We start from the raw sequence: 14941 nt of genomic DNA, 5'->3' as shown, positions 1-14941 counted from the left end.
GAACAGGTTGTAAGGTCCCAAGCGCAGTGAAATGACACACGACACAAATAACTGAGCTCACTCACAATCTTCTCAGGCGGGGGGCTGCTTCCCACCCGGCACTCCAGCTTGCCCTTGGAGTGCTTGACAGCGTGCTGCGTAGCGTCCACTGTGAGGATAGGTGGGCCTGGTGGGAAGGAAGAAGCAATGGCAGAGTGAGAAGATCAGAGAGTAGAAATGGGTACATAGATTATGAAATATTGACCAATGCCAAACTGTCACCACATTGGTTCAAACGTCACAAGCAACCGTAGATACTCTGAAAAGAAGCCACTCACCGTTCACGGTCAGAGTGACATCTCTCTCTGCCACCCCAATCCGAGGCACGATGGCCTTGCAGGTGTATGTTCCAGCATCCTCCTGGGTAACAGCCTTCAGCTGCAAGGTGTTGCTATTGCTGAGCACCTAGGGAGGAATCCAGAGAGAGGAGTGAGAAGTGTGTTGGGGAGAGAGAGAAGGAGCGAGGGGAGAAGGGGCAGACAAAGGAACCCAGGACCTTTTATCAGCGGCCCACTGATTGTAGAGCCAGCGCAGAGGTGGGCTGACCGTTGTAACAAATGCTGGTGGTTTAAGTTTAATTTCATTGTGAAGAGCTTTAATCACGGCATTAAGCACTCCAGCCACCCCCTCCCTACATCCACCCCCACATCTCCACCCTCTCTCCATTTTTTATTTTTATTTCAGCACGCTCATGGAGTAACCCAATTAATCTATTACTCGTAGCTTTTTGAGGGGCAGCGGGTGGATTAGAAAAAATCCAGTCTGCGTTTTTTTCTCCCCGTCACTCTTTGAGATGACAGCATCGCTCACGCCACCCTGCGGCATTCCTCACGCGAGGTGTTTTCTCCAGCACCAGGAGAGAAGCTTACCACGCTGGAGCCTTGCTTGGTCCACGCCAGGGTCAGAGGAGGGTTTCCAGTCCATGCACAAGTGAAAGCAGCATCCATCCCCATGTCCACCGTCATCGGCTTGGGCTCCGACAGCAGTCTGGGGCCAACTAGGGGAAAGCGACACAAACGGCCATAAGAGGTTTTCACGATAACATACCTCGAGAAAGTGCAAAATACGTCGCTAAGCGAGACTTTGTAGAATATTTGCCTGTTTCAACTCACATTGGACATCGACTAGAGTGCTGACGTTGGTGCTGCCCACAGAGTTGGACACCTCACAGGAGACGGGGTCTGTGAAGTAGGAGTAGTCCACTGTCACCTCAAGGCTGTCCCCATTTGCCTCGGAGATGGGAACTCCTCCTTTTGACCACCTGGGACAGATGAATAATTACATTATACAGTCGCATTGGTTCGGGGTGGGCATTCAGCCATGCGAATCAAAGTGGTTATTAGCCGATTCATGGCTTGTGCCAATCACAATCAAACGCTGCCAATCAAGCAGCCCCATTTAATCCAATGAATCTACAAATCACTTGCATGCTTATTCTGCTTCTTTCTGAATTACAACTTTACAACGGTTGGCCTGCTGGCAGTATATGATGTCTCAAAGTGGCTGTGTGATTTTTGCCGTATCAGCATCTTACACTGCTGGCTCTGCATGGATGGTGGCAGGATCGCAGTTAAAAATTCAGATTAAAATAAATGATGGATACCTGTATCCAGTGATTTCCGGATTGGCCGAAGCTGAGCAGATGAAGAGAACCTTCGCTCCCTCAGCTACCGTCTGAGGCTGGACTGATAGAGTCACTGAAGGAGGGTCTGTGAAAAGCAAAACCTTTGTTACTTTATGGCCAAAAAACAACACTATTCACATAATCAAATGTGCGTTTCATATTACTGTGCAAAGCGTGCACTCTGCTACAACGGTGCAATACTTTGGTTGTCTGTGTACAGCAGCTTGAGCAGGGACACTCACGCTGGACATTGATAGTGACGGAGATCTGTCGTCCAGCTGGGGCAGCTTGGTTGAGAACCCTGCAGGTGTAAGTGCGTCCAGAGTCGCTATCCTCAGGAACAATTGGAAGCATACTGACAGCCGCCTCCTTCTTTCCATCTCCAAGCAGAGTCTGTAGAGTTGCACAACAACTGTTAGATCCTCCTTTTTTGTGCAAACAAACCAAGCTTTTAATGAAAGAATGACTCCTTTTCCGTTGAGCAGAACATGCAGAGCATCAGCTCAGTGGCACACAAGCGAGTCGCCTGCTCTATGTGACTGCACCGCTAACTGCAGGTCTCATTTTTTCCCATGTAAGGCGTTAAAATTGTCATCCCCTTCTTGGAATGGCAGTTAAATCAGATATTTTACGAGGCAGCGGGGGATATTGTGCTGTTCCCACATTTCTGAGAGTGTTCCCCGTCAGCGCTACTTGTTTGTCATCATCTTTTAAATCTATTTACTGCTCCCAGAAATCAATATGCCTAAGTGAGGAAAGGTGTATATTCTGGTATTCTGAGGATATTGCTGGCGGCGCTCTCACTTTCTCTTTGTCTTCCTCGTACACACACTCAGAAAAAAAAAGGTGATGTTTTTTGTGTTTTTTTTTGGTTGGTGACAGTGAGGAAGAAGTGTTCTTCATCTTCCACATCTAAGGAAGAGGGCACGGGCACGCTGAGATTCCTCCATGGACAGCCAAATCAATGGACGCAGGCTTTCCCCTCCTCAGCCAGAAACCGAAAAAGCACTATACGCTGGATCAAATCACATCACTCGCTGACATCACCCCTCGCTAAGACAAAGCTTCCTCTGCCCTCAGTCTCATTTCTTAATGGTAGAAATAATCTCCTGTTTTTCTCAAAGCCATCTCATTAGTCAACTCTATATTCTTTTTTTCATCTATTCTGCTTACCCCCCCCAACCCCCCCGTCTTCTCCTCCCTCCCCCCCTCCAATCCTCTGCCCTCGCTTCTCGCTGCCGCCTTAAACGTGGCGTTTAGCGTCGTTTAGCATGGTCAGAGAGCATGAAAAATGTGACACTTTCCCAGCCGTGGCTGGCTTACGCTCTGGCGCATCCCCATTGTGTTTCTGCATTGTTGTGGGTTATTTCTCCTCTGCAGAAACTCTACTGTATGAAACGCTCATGCCTGCCTGAGCTTTGGCATGCTCCAGTTATGCTGTAGTGTCGCTGCATTAGGGAGCAAAGGGGGGGGGGGTTAGCGGCGGCAGGGAGGCGGAGGCGAGGAGAGTGTGGGGGGGGGGGGGGGGGGGGGTCAGGCAGGAGTGAAAATGGGAGGGGGACTGCAGAGAGGGAGCAAAGAAATTGTGCGATAGACGGGTGGTGATAGAACAAAAAAAAATGTGAGACCATGAAAGGAAGATTAGAAAAACAAAGAGGAATCATCCCCTTAGAGAAAACACAAGTGATTTGAAGAGCTTTGCATTCATTTCTGTGGCGTTTATTATGTCATAATATAGTGTGGTTGTGGGTGTTTTCATGGTGATGCTGGGAAGAGATGTGGACTAAGATAGAGATACGGTACCTTGGAATAAATTGCAGTCTCCATGACCTCTCCATCTCTGTACCAGGTGATCTCAGCAGCAGGTCTGGCTCCCGAGGCTCTGCAGGTGAGATTGTGCGGTGTGTGGGCCTTCAGACGTACAACGGGGCCACCCTCCACCACGGGGTCTGAAGGAGGAACTGTAAAGCAGAACAAACATACAGCTCAACGCAAAAAAACTCCTTACGGCTCCAGGCCGGCACGGAGTCCCGAAGAGGCCACACTGTAATTGAGCACGCTGCTGCTCTCAGCTCAGCATCAATATATCGCAACATAACAGCATAAGAGGCAAACAATATCTTCTTATGGCCATGTGTCTTAACAAAGTGTGGTTTCAGCCAAGAGAAAAGAGAAACAGTTTTCATTTAAAAAGAAAACATACTCAACCATATGTTTTTCCTTTCTGGGGACTAGCATTATTACTCTATTTGCGCTTACTGTTGCAGAGTGATGTTTCAACTGAATTACTTATTTGTCCATTTATTTGCATGGTTTCACTCGCACCACTGGCAAGCCAAGCGTGCCACCCCCTGATGAAGGCGTCTATCTCCCCAACGAATATGAGAAGGCGTAAACATGGGGTTTGTGCTGGCCTTTCTCGCTCCCTCCGCCGAACCAATTTCACTGTGTGTATCTGAATTGTCAGAGGTCCTTCCGCTACCGCAACACGGACACTAATGGAATCCGAGTGCTAGGTGATTTTAATTTCCATGCCGATTCCCCTGACTGCACTCCTGCCGTTGACTCTTTTGACTGTGCGGGATTGCTTTGGTCTCATCTGGCCACATTGATTCGTAGACAAGCGCACACATACACACACACACACACACACACACAAAGGTGTGTGTACCACTTTTGCACACCCTTATGTCCAAAGGTAAACATAAACCACGGGTTTGTGAGCAATTCACATAATTTGCTTTATATATTTATGAATTGCATATAATGTACCAGTGGATTTGGTATTTCAGACAGCGTTAAATTGAAGGAAAAAGACCCACATGGGTGTCTGTGTGGGCATGTGCTGAAAGCTTTGACAGTGACACGGGGCACATACAGGTCGGTTGGTGAACACGGGGGAGCTTTCTGAACCCATTCATTCAGTTGAAACATTCCTACATGCGCTTGTGATCGCTTTCTGCTTGCCTTTCCATTATAAGCCTATCTGTACCGCTTGTCACTCTCATTAACTCACACTTGCACCCCTTAATAGCAACCGATAAATTCAAGGACAACAGGCACTGTGGTGAAAGCTTTGCGATGTGGCATAAGCTGATTAACTAATTAAAACCTCCCTCCATAAGTTGTGCCTTAACTCTTTGTAATACTTTCACGCGGCGCGACAATTAACAGGACGGGTTTGCGTAGAGTTCCTTTAGGTGCCACCAGATGCCAGCAGTGCTTTTCCAATTCCGATCCCCACAGGACCCCCCCACCCTCCCCCACCCTGCCTCCCTCCCATTCTCAACCCCCCCGAATGTCTCTGTGAAGAAGTAGATCACTCACATCATGTTAATGTAAAAAGCGCCTTGCCGTTGACAAATGTTGTGGCTCACTGTAAAATGTGCTAACTGTGCAAACCCTGACGCTCAAGCGGCTACGCGAGTCATTTGTGACTGCAGCAATCACATTATCCTAGACATCCATGGTCTTGATTATCGCTTCTCAGAGCAGTGGGTTTCTTTTTCTTTTTTTTTTTCCTTCTAGATGAATCTGTTGGCTGAACCTTGCCTGGTTTGAATGATACTTTCAGGACATGATGCAGAAAACTAGATTCAAACTGAGGATATCTTCTGAGTGGAGAAAAACATGTTTGTGAACCGCTAATTCTTTTTATCAATCTACGTGAAGACGTTCTTGAAATGAGATTATCTCGTCTGGTGTACGCGTTATTTGTAGAACGGTCTCCGTGTCTCTGTGCTACGTGATGAAAACACTCCCCTGATTGTTCCCAAGTGCTGCCAGCTTGCAGGCCTTGGCACGAGGGCTGGCTGTGAGGATCATGCATGAGCCGTGTATCTTACCTAGTACAGTCAGCTTAGCACGGTGGGAGCGCAGTCCTGCTTGTGTAGCTTGACACTCATACACCGCGTCATCCTCCAACTCTGCCGAATCGATCAGCAAGCTGTGCTCGCCTGATAGCGGGTCGCCCATCAAGGAATACCGCTTCCAGCCTGCGTGAAGCCGGCCGGGAGAATAGAGGATAGAGAATAGAGACAAACAAACCCAATAAAACAACACGTCAGACTTGTGCTTTAAACAAGGGAGGGAGAAACGTGCCTCTTTTTAAGACACAAATGAAAGCATGAAAAACCTCAGTGAGCAACCGGCGTTGAGCCTTTGTGTTAGTAGAGTGGTGTGAGATAGGACATGCAACACGTGAGAGGGCTGCTGCATGAGGAGTCTGTCCTTTAAAGACAGACACAATGAAGATTGGGTGGCTAAGGTCGAGAGGAAGCCTCTCCACCTCTTCTCTCTAGTCTACCGCACATTTAAATGTCAGTGCGTGACAAAAGCCAATTGATTATCTACCTTCCTACCAGACCATTAAAATGCTAAACAACAAATTAAAGTTTGCTGTGTGTGTGTGTGTGTGTGTGTGTGTGTGTGTGTGTGCAGCAGTGGCCACCCTGTCTGCGATACATTGTTCACTAAACATTAATTTGCGTAAAACTCCGGCAGTTGACACAGAGTGACTTGGTTTCTAATAAGACCTTGCATTGATCGTGGTAAGACACACTGAAGAGAGAGCCATAAACACACGGAAGGCAGGAGACATAAACTGTGATAATACCTGGTAGGTCTCTCTCTCCACCCAGCGCCAGGCCATCTTTGGTCCATTGCACCATTCCTCGATAACCCACAATCACACAGGGTAGAGTCACGGACAGACCCGACACGACCACCTGGTCCTGGGGTTGCTGGGAGAAGTGGGCTGCTTGGGTGGCTGCTGTGAGAAACACAAGGAGGGAGAACGCAATGTGAACACAAATTGATTTACAGTTCATATTTTCTATGACGGCCGCCGGACAGCCGGACTGAAATTCGCAAAACAGCTGCGAAATATATAATGGCGCAGAATACTCCTGATGGTGTTTTATATGGTGTAACGGCTGTGGGTTTCTGCACTGCAGAGATGCAGAGATGCAGTGTGAGAAAAGAGAAACCTGCCCTGTAAGGGGTGTGAAAAAACAGGTTAGTATGAAAGAGGGTGGACTCGTGTTCTCACTCTGGTTTTCATGGCACTCGCTGAGAAAATAGAGGCTGAGATGTGTGAAATGTATTTATTTCCTTCCCCCCAATGAATGTTAGTTCCAAGAGTCGGCTGCGCCTCCTGACTTATTTAAGTCTTTCTCAAGACCATATGGTTATGCTCGCTGACGTGAAACAAACACACTTCTGGGGAGGAAAAAAACGCCACTCTTTCAGTGTGCTTTTTTGTAAAAATGGATGTTAAACAATCAAAACTCCATTAAAGTTCCCAGGGGACCCGTCCGTTCGAGCCTGCTGAAAGTCGGCGGAGACACCTGCAGTTGTTGGGCTGCTGTGTTTATGTATGGCGCACGGTCCCGCTGGATTATCTGGCCTGCCTTCATGCCAAGACAGAAACCACGCGGCGTGAATACGGTTGCGTGGTTCCAACGGTTTGTGCCACTATGCTGAAGATTAAGTATTAGGAACACCAGTGACGGGGGGGGGGGGGGGGGGGGGGCAAGACTATGGAGGTAACTAATCTGTAGGGGGAGGTGGGAGCAGAGGGAGAGAGGCAGTTGGTTGGTTATCTAAGTGGGGTGTCTGTTTGAGTCTGCAAAGAGGACTTAAAAAAAAACTTCAGTCAGTCTCCCTCTCTCTCTTTGTTACTGGGTGGAGAATGGAAGGGAAGGGGGACAGAGGAAGATAAAGAGGGTTCTATTCAGCCAGTGCTAAGCCCCCCCCTGAACTGCTTCTCTTGGTGGCAGCGCTTAAACAGACAGGGTTGCCCCCCCACCTCCCTCCAAGCAAAGAAAGCTGCTGAAAGGAGGGCAACATACGGCGGCCAGAGACGCGCTATTGTCCCCTTGTCCCTCTCTTTTAATAGGCCTCTTCATTTCCAATCAATCCTGCTAAATGCAAGTTTAATAGCTTTTCAATAGCAGCTTTTCCCCCCAGAGGGTAGCTGGGATTTTCTCTCTCACCCCCTTTCTCTTTCCCCTTCTCTCCCCCCACTTCTTAGGCTTCATTCTTTCTAGTCTTCTCCCTTTTTGAATGGGGGGCTTCCGAGGTTGTTGGCAGTGTTTATTCTGCACTCAATTATCCACTTCATCTCCGGGTGCACTGTGTGCTAAACCCTGCCGCCCCCCCTCGCTCCATTTGCACCCTCCTGTCTCTGTCACCCAATAGCACAATTGTGGCCGCCAAACAGTGAGGTCATCAGGAACGCGAGTTATCCGTGGGCCGCACGAATGTGGTTCTCAACTGTCTCTACAAAAAAAAACATTTTCACATGAACCCATTCTTTCTCCTCTCTCCATCTGGGCTACAAGAGATGTTAATAGATTGCTAAAAGGAAGGAGACCACAAAACCATGAATGTTCGCTCTCCGATAATGTCTGCCATCGCGTCTTTCATCATTTTACCAAGCGTCTAAAAAGCCTTTGGAGCCGTGTGTGCAAACAGGTGTATGTGTGTCATGCACCGTGGATCAAAGCAGGCTAATTTGAGCGCGTCAATGAGAAGCAAACCATCTTCAAGCTGAGGCTATTAAGCGTTTCGCAAAGGCATTTCCTCATCGTACTTTCAAAAATGCTGTCTGTCTGCCTTTTATGACATTACACCACAAGACATTTCCATGTGCCTATGTCCTTGCAGAGGGATTTTTCTCTACTCTACTAACAGGATCTTGCCCAGAGGATCGTGGTGTCTAGTAATAATTATCTGTATTGTTTGATTGTCTGGGAGAATGACATCCACTGAATTATTTCTCTTTACCTCGGCCACATACAATTTCGCACGCTTACATATTTGCAATCAACGTCACGCGAACACACACATGCAAATATAGACTGCAGAGTCTGTGCTGTGGTGAATGTCTTCACACCATGTGAGTGATTCATTGCTCTCCAGATCCCTTATTGAAAATGCTCCACGGAACATCTCGAATGGCTAATGACTCATGCCAGATTCCTTTAATTCCTCCTTGCTGAATTAGACAATTCTTTGACGGTGTATTAGCAGCTTAATTACATGAATACATTTCTGACGGGGAGCGAGGGAGGAACAGAGGCAGACAAAGAAAACGGTGGAAGAGAGGCAGTGAGAAGAAGTAGGGAGCTGTGGGTGTGAGCAGGCTGCTTCTCGGTGTGCTGCAGTGCCACATCTACTCACACAAACACTGCAACCACCATTGCTCTCAGGCTTGCTTTCAGTGTTTGTTGGTTACAATTGAATCAAATTCAAAAAGGACAATTTGAGCCCCCTTAAAACATTTCTGCAGTAGATGTGGGCTTATTTACCTTGTCGTCTTGCATGTTACGCAGGCAGCCAGATTAGTTGCACCACATGCGGTGTGCCTAATGTTACCTTTAATGCAGTTCAATTTTAGTCTTCATGAAAAAATAAAAAAAGATCACTCAGTTTCTCACCTTTTGTATGTGTGTGTGTGAGTGTGTTCTTTTCCATTCCCCAGTAACAAGGTCAAAACACATTTGGCCTGGTATATTTTAATCCGGATTTCTGAAAATGGAATATCATTTCACGCTGCTGGATGCACATGGGGCTAAGTTTAGGCGTGTGTGCATCTCTGCCCGACTGTGTGGGCTCAGTGTGTGTATGTGTGATAGAAGTGTGTGTCTAAAAATGTGTAATGTATGTTTATGTCTGTGTGTGTGTGTGTGTGTGTGCCCATTTAAATGGGTGGATGAGTGTTGAGGGTGGGGCAGTGCTAATAGGGAAAGCAACATGGCAGCCACTGAAGGGCACATTTAGCAGTAACTTTGACACAGTGACTTCACTGTCTCTGTCACATGGTGGGAGTTAAGTGCAAAGCAGCCTCTCTGACTTGGACACAACCTATTAAAGAGCTTTGCGTCCACTCTGGCACTGCCTGCAAACTCCCTCCTTTATCTGTGCTGATAGGGATACACTCACATCAGGAAGGATCAGGAAGAGATGGACAGATGTCCGCCATGATCCGTCCTCCAGTGCACATCTGCCTTGATAGAATTAGATTGTGTGTGTGTGTGTGTGTGTGTGTGTGTGTGTGTGTGTGTGTGTGTGTGTGTGAAAGATAATTGCACCTCAGATGACGTTTTGCTAAAGTGGGGATCTAAAAGACTACAGACTACAAACTGCATTTACTATCAAGTCACTATAGTCATAATCTCTCATGCCAATTTGGAAGTATGGCAAAAAAAATGAAAGAAAATCTTGCCTTTAAGACGGCATCCGAAAAGTCAGGTTCTTCAAATAAAACCTAAAATAACGTCTGGCTTGTAAGAGCTCAGCGATGCACTGTGTCCATTTCCCTGTGTTGTTACAATGACACTCAACAACAAGTTCATACACTCTAAGAGGCTCCGAGCTACGTTTGCAGAGAGTCCCTATTTTAGTCCCGATTTCATTCCAGGTCCTCATTCCAATCCGGTGCAAAGAGTGCAACATCCAGTCCTGTGGGATCTATAAATAAAAGTGCTCTCAACTTGACTGGACAATTTGCTCTTTGCAGCAATAATTCAAAATGTTAGAAAATAGCGCCTGATATCTACTTTTCTCCCCAGTGGTGGAGCTAGTCTCCTGCAGCCAGCTGGTTGCCACAATAAGAGTCAGAGAGGAGAAAACAAGGGGGGAAACAGTCACACACACACACAAAAAAACAGCACAAGGCAATTGGCAAAAAAGTGTCACGCTTAGAATAAACAACCCCTTTCCCCAAATGCCATCCATTGTGCCTTGTCTCGATAAGGCTTCTAAATCGGGCTGGAAAATGCAAGCTCCATTTCTCTCTGTGTGGAATTATTATCCCTTTGTTTTGAGTTGGGCTCTTTTGTCTTCCCCTTCCTGTGTGTGTGTGTGCGTGTATACAAACAGATAGTAGTGCTGATGCAGCCGAACCAAAGAGTATGTCCCAAAGGGGACCCTGCACCCATCTCATGTTTGATCTGGCTACTAAGCTCATTACCATGACTCCTTCAGAACTTTTGAGTGCTTGAAGGGGACTAATAACAGATACCACCCACCAACTCGTGGCAGTGGCGCACCCAACACAAGCACTGCACCAACGCTTCTTTTGACTTGGACCTCTGAACTCTTTCAGTTTGTACCTCTGCAGTCCGTCTCCCCTCATGCGTCCCTCTATCTTCAATCCTGTCTGTCCGACGTGGCATCACATCTGCACTCTAACCCACCTTCCCTCGCTGTCTCGCAGCATAACAGCTTTTTAAGAGTTGTTTGCTGGAGTTTAATCCTCCTCGGCTCTCCTTTCAGCCGTGTTTCCATTGTGAAAATCTTGACTCAAACCTGGAAACTTCTTAGCCGTTGGCTCCGCTTTACTAACCAACCCCCCCATTGTTCTGCTGATACCCAAACCCAGGGCATTTCTTCCTCTACAATCCTGCCCTATCCTCCCATTCCTCTGCTCATCACTCATTCGTTTGTGAGCAGGCCCCCCCTCGGACAGTTATGTGTTACTAATTGTTGATTTGCTTTCTCGTCGCCTCTTTCTGCCACCACTCTGCATTTCCGTGTCAGCTGTCATCTCTTGCAAGCGTCTCCCTTACACTTTCTCGCCCCATCTTTCTTTCTTCTAGCTCGCATCCCCTGTCCCTTTCTCCCGCTCTCTGCATCCCTGGTGTGAAAATCACAGGGGTTTGTGTGAGCTTGTCAACACAACACTCAAAAAAGAAGAGAAGGCGAGTGGAAAAACAACAAAAAAAGAGCCACTGTGTGTTCGAAAGAGCGCAAAAACTGGGGTGAGGTAAAAAATGGAAAAAGTGGGCTCCTGTCTGCTTCTATTTGCAAGGGAGTAGGCCATGAGAGGGGGGGGGGGGTTGATGGAATGCTGTAATCAGTCCGTCTCCAAGGCTGTCACCACAAGGTTTTTTCTCTGCTGGAATAGGGCACTGCACACATCAGGGCAGCATTGAGGCTGATCGCATGGGCGAGCAGCGGCAGAGTCTCTCCCCGGGTACCTGCTAGAGCAGATGCAGTGGATGGAGTAGAGTGGTATGCATACAAGGAGGTGGGGGGGAGGAGGCTGCGGGGGGGCAGACCAAGAGTGCTGATGTGACATAGTCGGCGTATGAGCGTATGTGAATGGATTGCACAGTCACTGTGCTGCGGCGCCCATCAATGTGCCATAAATACACTAATTCTTATACTGTCTTTGCCCACACACACTTACTGTCTCACTACTATGTCTTTAGGGTTACCAGTGGGCAGAAGCATCTCTCCGACTATAATTCTTGCACAGCTTTTAAACAGCCCACCCCCCCATCCCACACCCACCCAATACTCTGAAGCCAAAGAGCTGAGAGCTGACTCCATGTAGACAGATAGCAAGTGACTGGGTGGCTGGCAGGAGGACAAGAAATAAAAAGCCATATAAAAAGAGAGAAAGGGGGAGGGAGCCAGTGGTGGCGGTAAAAAAAATTGTCTGTACACATCAGCCAGCAGTGTTGACAAGATGTTGATTGAGCTAGTCTTGTCATTTTGTGTCATTCCTGCTTACCCCCAGGTGTTTCCACTGCAAGACAGCTGCTGGCTGGATCTGTGTCACAGTTCCAGCCCTTTTCTGCCCCCCCCACTTGCTTCCCTCTCTTACTCTGTTCCCAATGTGTCTCTGTGGCTTCCTTCTCCTCCTTCCCCAGTGTTTGGATGAAAGGGCTTTCAGATGATTTACTGTGCTTTTAAATCATTAACTTCTAGTGCTGTTTGCGAAAGCCCTGGTTTGGTGTGTGTGCCCAACAGCTGACACGGCGGATAAAACGGCAACGGTGCGCAACATGTGGCGCAGAAGCCTGTCAAAAATGGGGCATGAATAAATTTTCCCAAAAGTAAACATTTTCATTTCTGGCAGAAGACAAGATAAGTAAACAAAACAAATATGAATAAATAATAGATTAAAAATCAATAAAACAATGAGGAGATAACGTTAAAATTGCCTCCATCTCTCGCTTTTTCTAAATGAAATGAAATGATGACAACAAAGGAACTCTCCACATAGATTCTGTGCTGGGACTCTGGGCCTAATGCCCTGGGGTGTCAATTAATTTAGTCTAGGGATTTGCGGCCTAGTCTTCCTAATTGAGCCCAGTGGAAACCCCCATGGCTTTTGACGATAGGAAGTAGTGCGTTTCATAATTAATACTTTTTTCTCCCTTTATTATTATTTTTTAATGAGGGTGGTAATGTTGTAAATGTATGCATCTCATCAGAGTAAAAGGGCCATTGTTCACTTCTGCAGTGTTTGCTGGTGGTGAGATGAATACGAGAGACAACCTCCTGCAGAAGCAGCACGGCACATTGAAGTCAAAACTGTGCTTTTGTGTGTTTTTGAATAATAAACATAGAGCTAACTCAACGAGAGCCTCATTAGTGTTGGTTAATATGTGTGCTTTTTAAAGCTTAGAGGTTAATGCCTCCATTTCACTGCAGCGCTCTTCAATTTGATGCTTGATTCATTTTTGTCAGCAGCTGACGAAAGCCCCTTCAGAGAAAGCAGCTGAGCTGTGTTGTAAACTCTCCATCCAACGGGAACACAAAGGCCCCAAAACACTTCCAATTAAGGCCATTTCCAATGTTTCTCCTCTCCTGATCCACATTGCAGTAAATATTTCTGAACTATCCTATCTTGCCATCTCCCTGTCCAGAGAACATAACTCCTGGCGATTAAACAAATTACCTCCTTCTCCCGGGAGAGCCATAGATCCAGTGAAAACAATAAGTGTTTGATTCACAATGCTGCCGCCTCGCTCTTCTTACAAACGGCTTTCAAATTGCCATTTATTAATCAATGTCTGTGGTTAGCCTGTGACCAGAATTTCTCCTCTCTTTTCATCTGGAGGTGGCGAAAAGGCGAGTTTCAAATTAACATAAAAATGTCTTCTTCTTTAAAATGTTTCCTGTTTATATTGCCTGTAACCGTTCTTTCAAAATTACTGATGAGTAGGAGCTTGCAAACACAAGAAAAGGAGGGGAACAATGTTACCTCCTGACCTCAATACATCCTGCCTTGTGTTGAGAAGAAAGGAAGGGGGAAAACTAATTTCCTGAAACTCCATTTCTTAAGCGTTGATTAGTAAAGGAGCATAATTAGAGTGAAATGTGAAGTCAGGGGTTTTCAGATTGTGCCGCTTCCTCTAGAAAAATCAGGCCATGATTAATGAATGAATGATTAATGAGCGAGCTAATTAATCAATTAATTATTAAGCAAGCACTCTGAACAAGAAACGGGTAGGATGGCGGTGGAGAGTGGATATAAGAGATGGGTAGGTTGTGTGCGAGGGAAAAAAGGATTTAGGGTAATCTGCCTGTTTGTTCTGTCAGTTTGTTTTCTCTTCTGTTACAGGGGAGGATGAGGAAGAGGGCGGATGGGGGAGGGAGGGAGGGAGAGGGGGGGATTGGAAGGCTTAGCCCTCCGTCTTTAGCTTCCTGAGTCGGCCAGGGTTGTCTGAGAAGATTGACATCGGAAAAAACCTGCATTTACAAGTTTCCCCACATGTCTTGGGGTCACGCCTCGAGGTTGAAGACTGGCATAACATTTGCCAACTGCAGCGATGAGGTTTGCATTAGGCTGTAAAAAGGCCACACAACCCACAGTTACCATGATTGAAAAGGCTAACGCAAAGTTCCTTTCTCTAACCAGTACCCCCCCCTCTGTCTTTAACTAGGACACCCCATCAATCTTTGATAATGTGCAGTGTGGGTCTCTTTTGTGTGACCAAGCTGATGAGACATCACAGCAGGGATTGATGTATGAAATTCAGGCTCCGAATGTAACTGTGATATACTGGACCGTTTCAAGTCAAGTTTGACCTTTTTTTCCCGGATATTAATCGCTGCAGTGAAAGGATAAATGTGTGATATATCCCTCCCCCAGGAGTCCCAGACACTTTATTCTTTCACATGGGCTTCTTCTATACCTTCAGCTAAGTGAGGGTGGGCTTTTTTCATTTCTGCAAAAAGACCCCAGAGCTGCAACGCAACAGGATATGGGACACAAACTATCATTTTATAAGCGGATGGATTTATTGTTGTTGTTATTGTAGCATTGCTCTACAAAGTTGCACTCCCCTCCACCCCCCCTCTACAGCCTGAACACATCCTCAAAGCGAGAACATGAGAGAAGAATCTTTCATCCCTGCATATCTTTCCTGGCGTTTACTGCTGGCCTTATTAACAGAGTTGTGAGTGACGGAGGCAGAGTGTGCTGGGGGAATCTCAAGGGGCTTTGATGGAGGCAATCTATGGCGCTGCAGCAAG

The 14941-nt window shown here is 46.8% G+C and overlaps 1 protein-coding gene across 2 annotated transcripts in view; it reads right to left on the bottom strand.

Moving 5' to 3' along the window:
- Positions 1 to 14941, bottom strand: part of kirrel3l (kirre like nephrin family adhesion molecule 3, like) — a 31058-nt gene that overhangs the window by 4596 nt on the left and 11521 nt on the right. For both annotated transcript variants that reach the window (XM_040166284.2, XM_040166286.2), the window contains exons 2-10: positions 6279 to 6434; positions 5509 to 5658; positions 3467 to 3624; positions 1906 to 2056; positions 1643 to 1748; positions 1152 to 1300; positions 909 to 1036; positions 318 to 444; positions 66 to 166 (exon numbers count right to left, since the gene is read on the bottom strand). In XM_040166284.2, coding sequence (XP_040022218.2) covers positions 66 to 166; positions 318 to 444; positions 909 to 1036; positions 1152 to 1300; positions 1643 to 1748; positions 1906 to 2056; positions 3467 to 3624; positions 5509 to 5658; positions 6279 to 6434 — 1226 coding nt within the window. The remainder of the gene's footprint in view (positions 1 to 65; positions 167 to 317; positions 445 to 908; positions 1037 to 1151; positions 1301 to 1642; positions 1749 to 1905; positions 2057 to 3466; positions 3625 to 5508; positions 5659 to 6278; positions 6435 to 14941) is intronic.

This window comes from Gasterosteus aculeatus, chromosome 20 (assembly GCF_964276395.1).
Source record: "Gasterosteus aculeatus chromosome 20, fGasAcu3.hap1.1, whole genome shotgun sequence".
Taxonomy (NCBI): Eukaryota; Metazoa; Chordata; class Actinopteri; order Perciformes; family Gasterosteidae; genus Gasterosteus; species Gasterosteus aculeatus.
The sequence above is the reverse complement of the archived record's forward strand: the minus strand, read 5'-3'. Positions and strand labels throughout refer to the sequence as shown.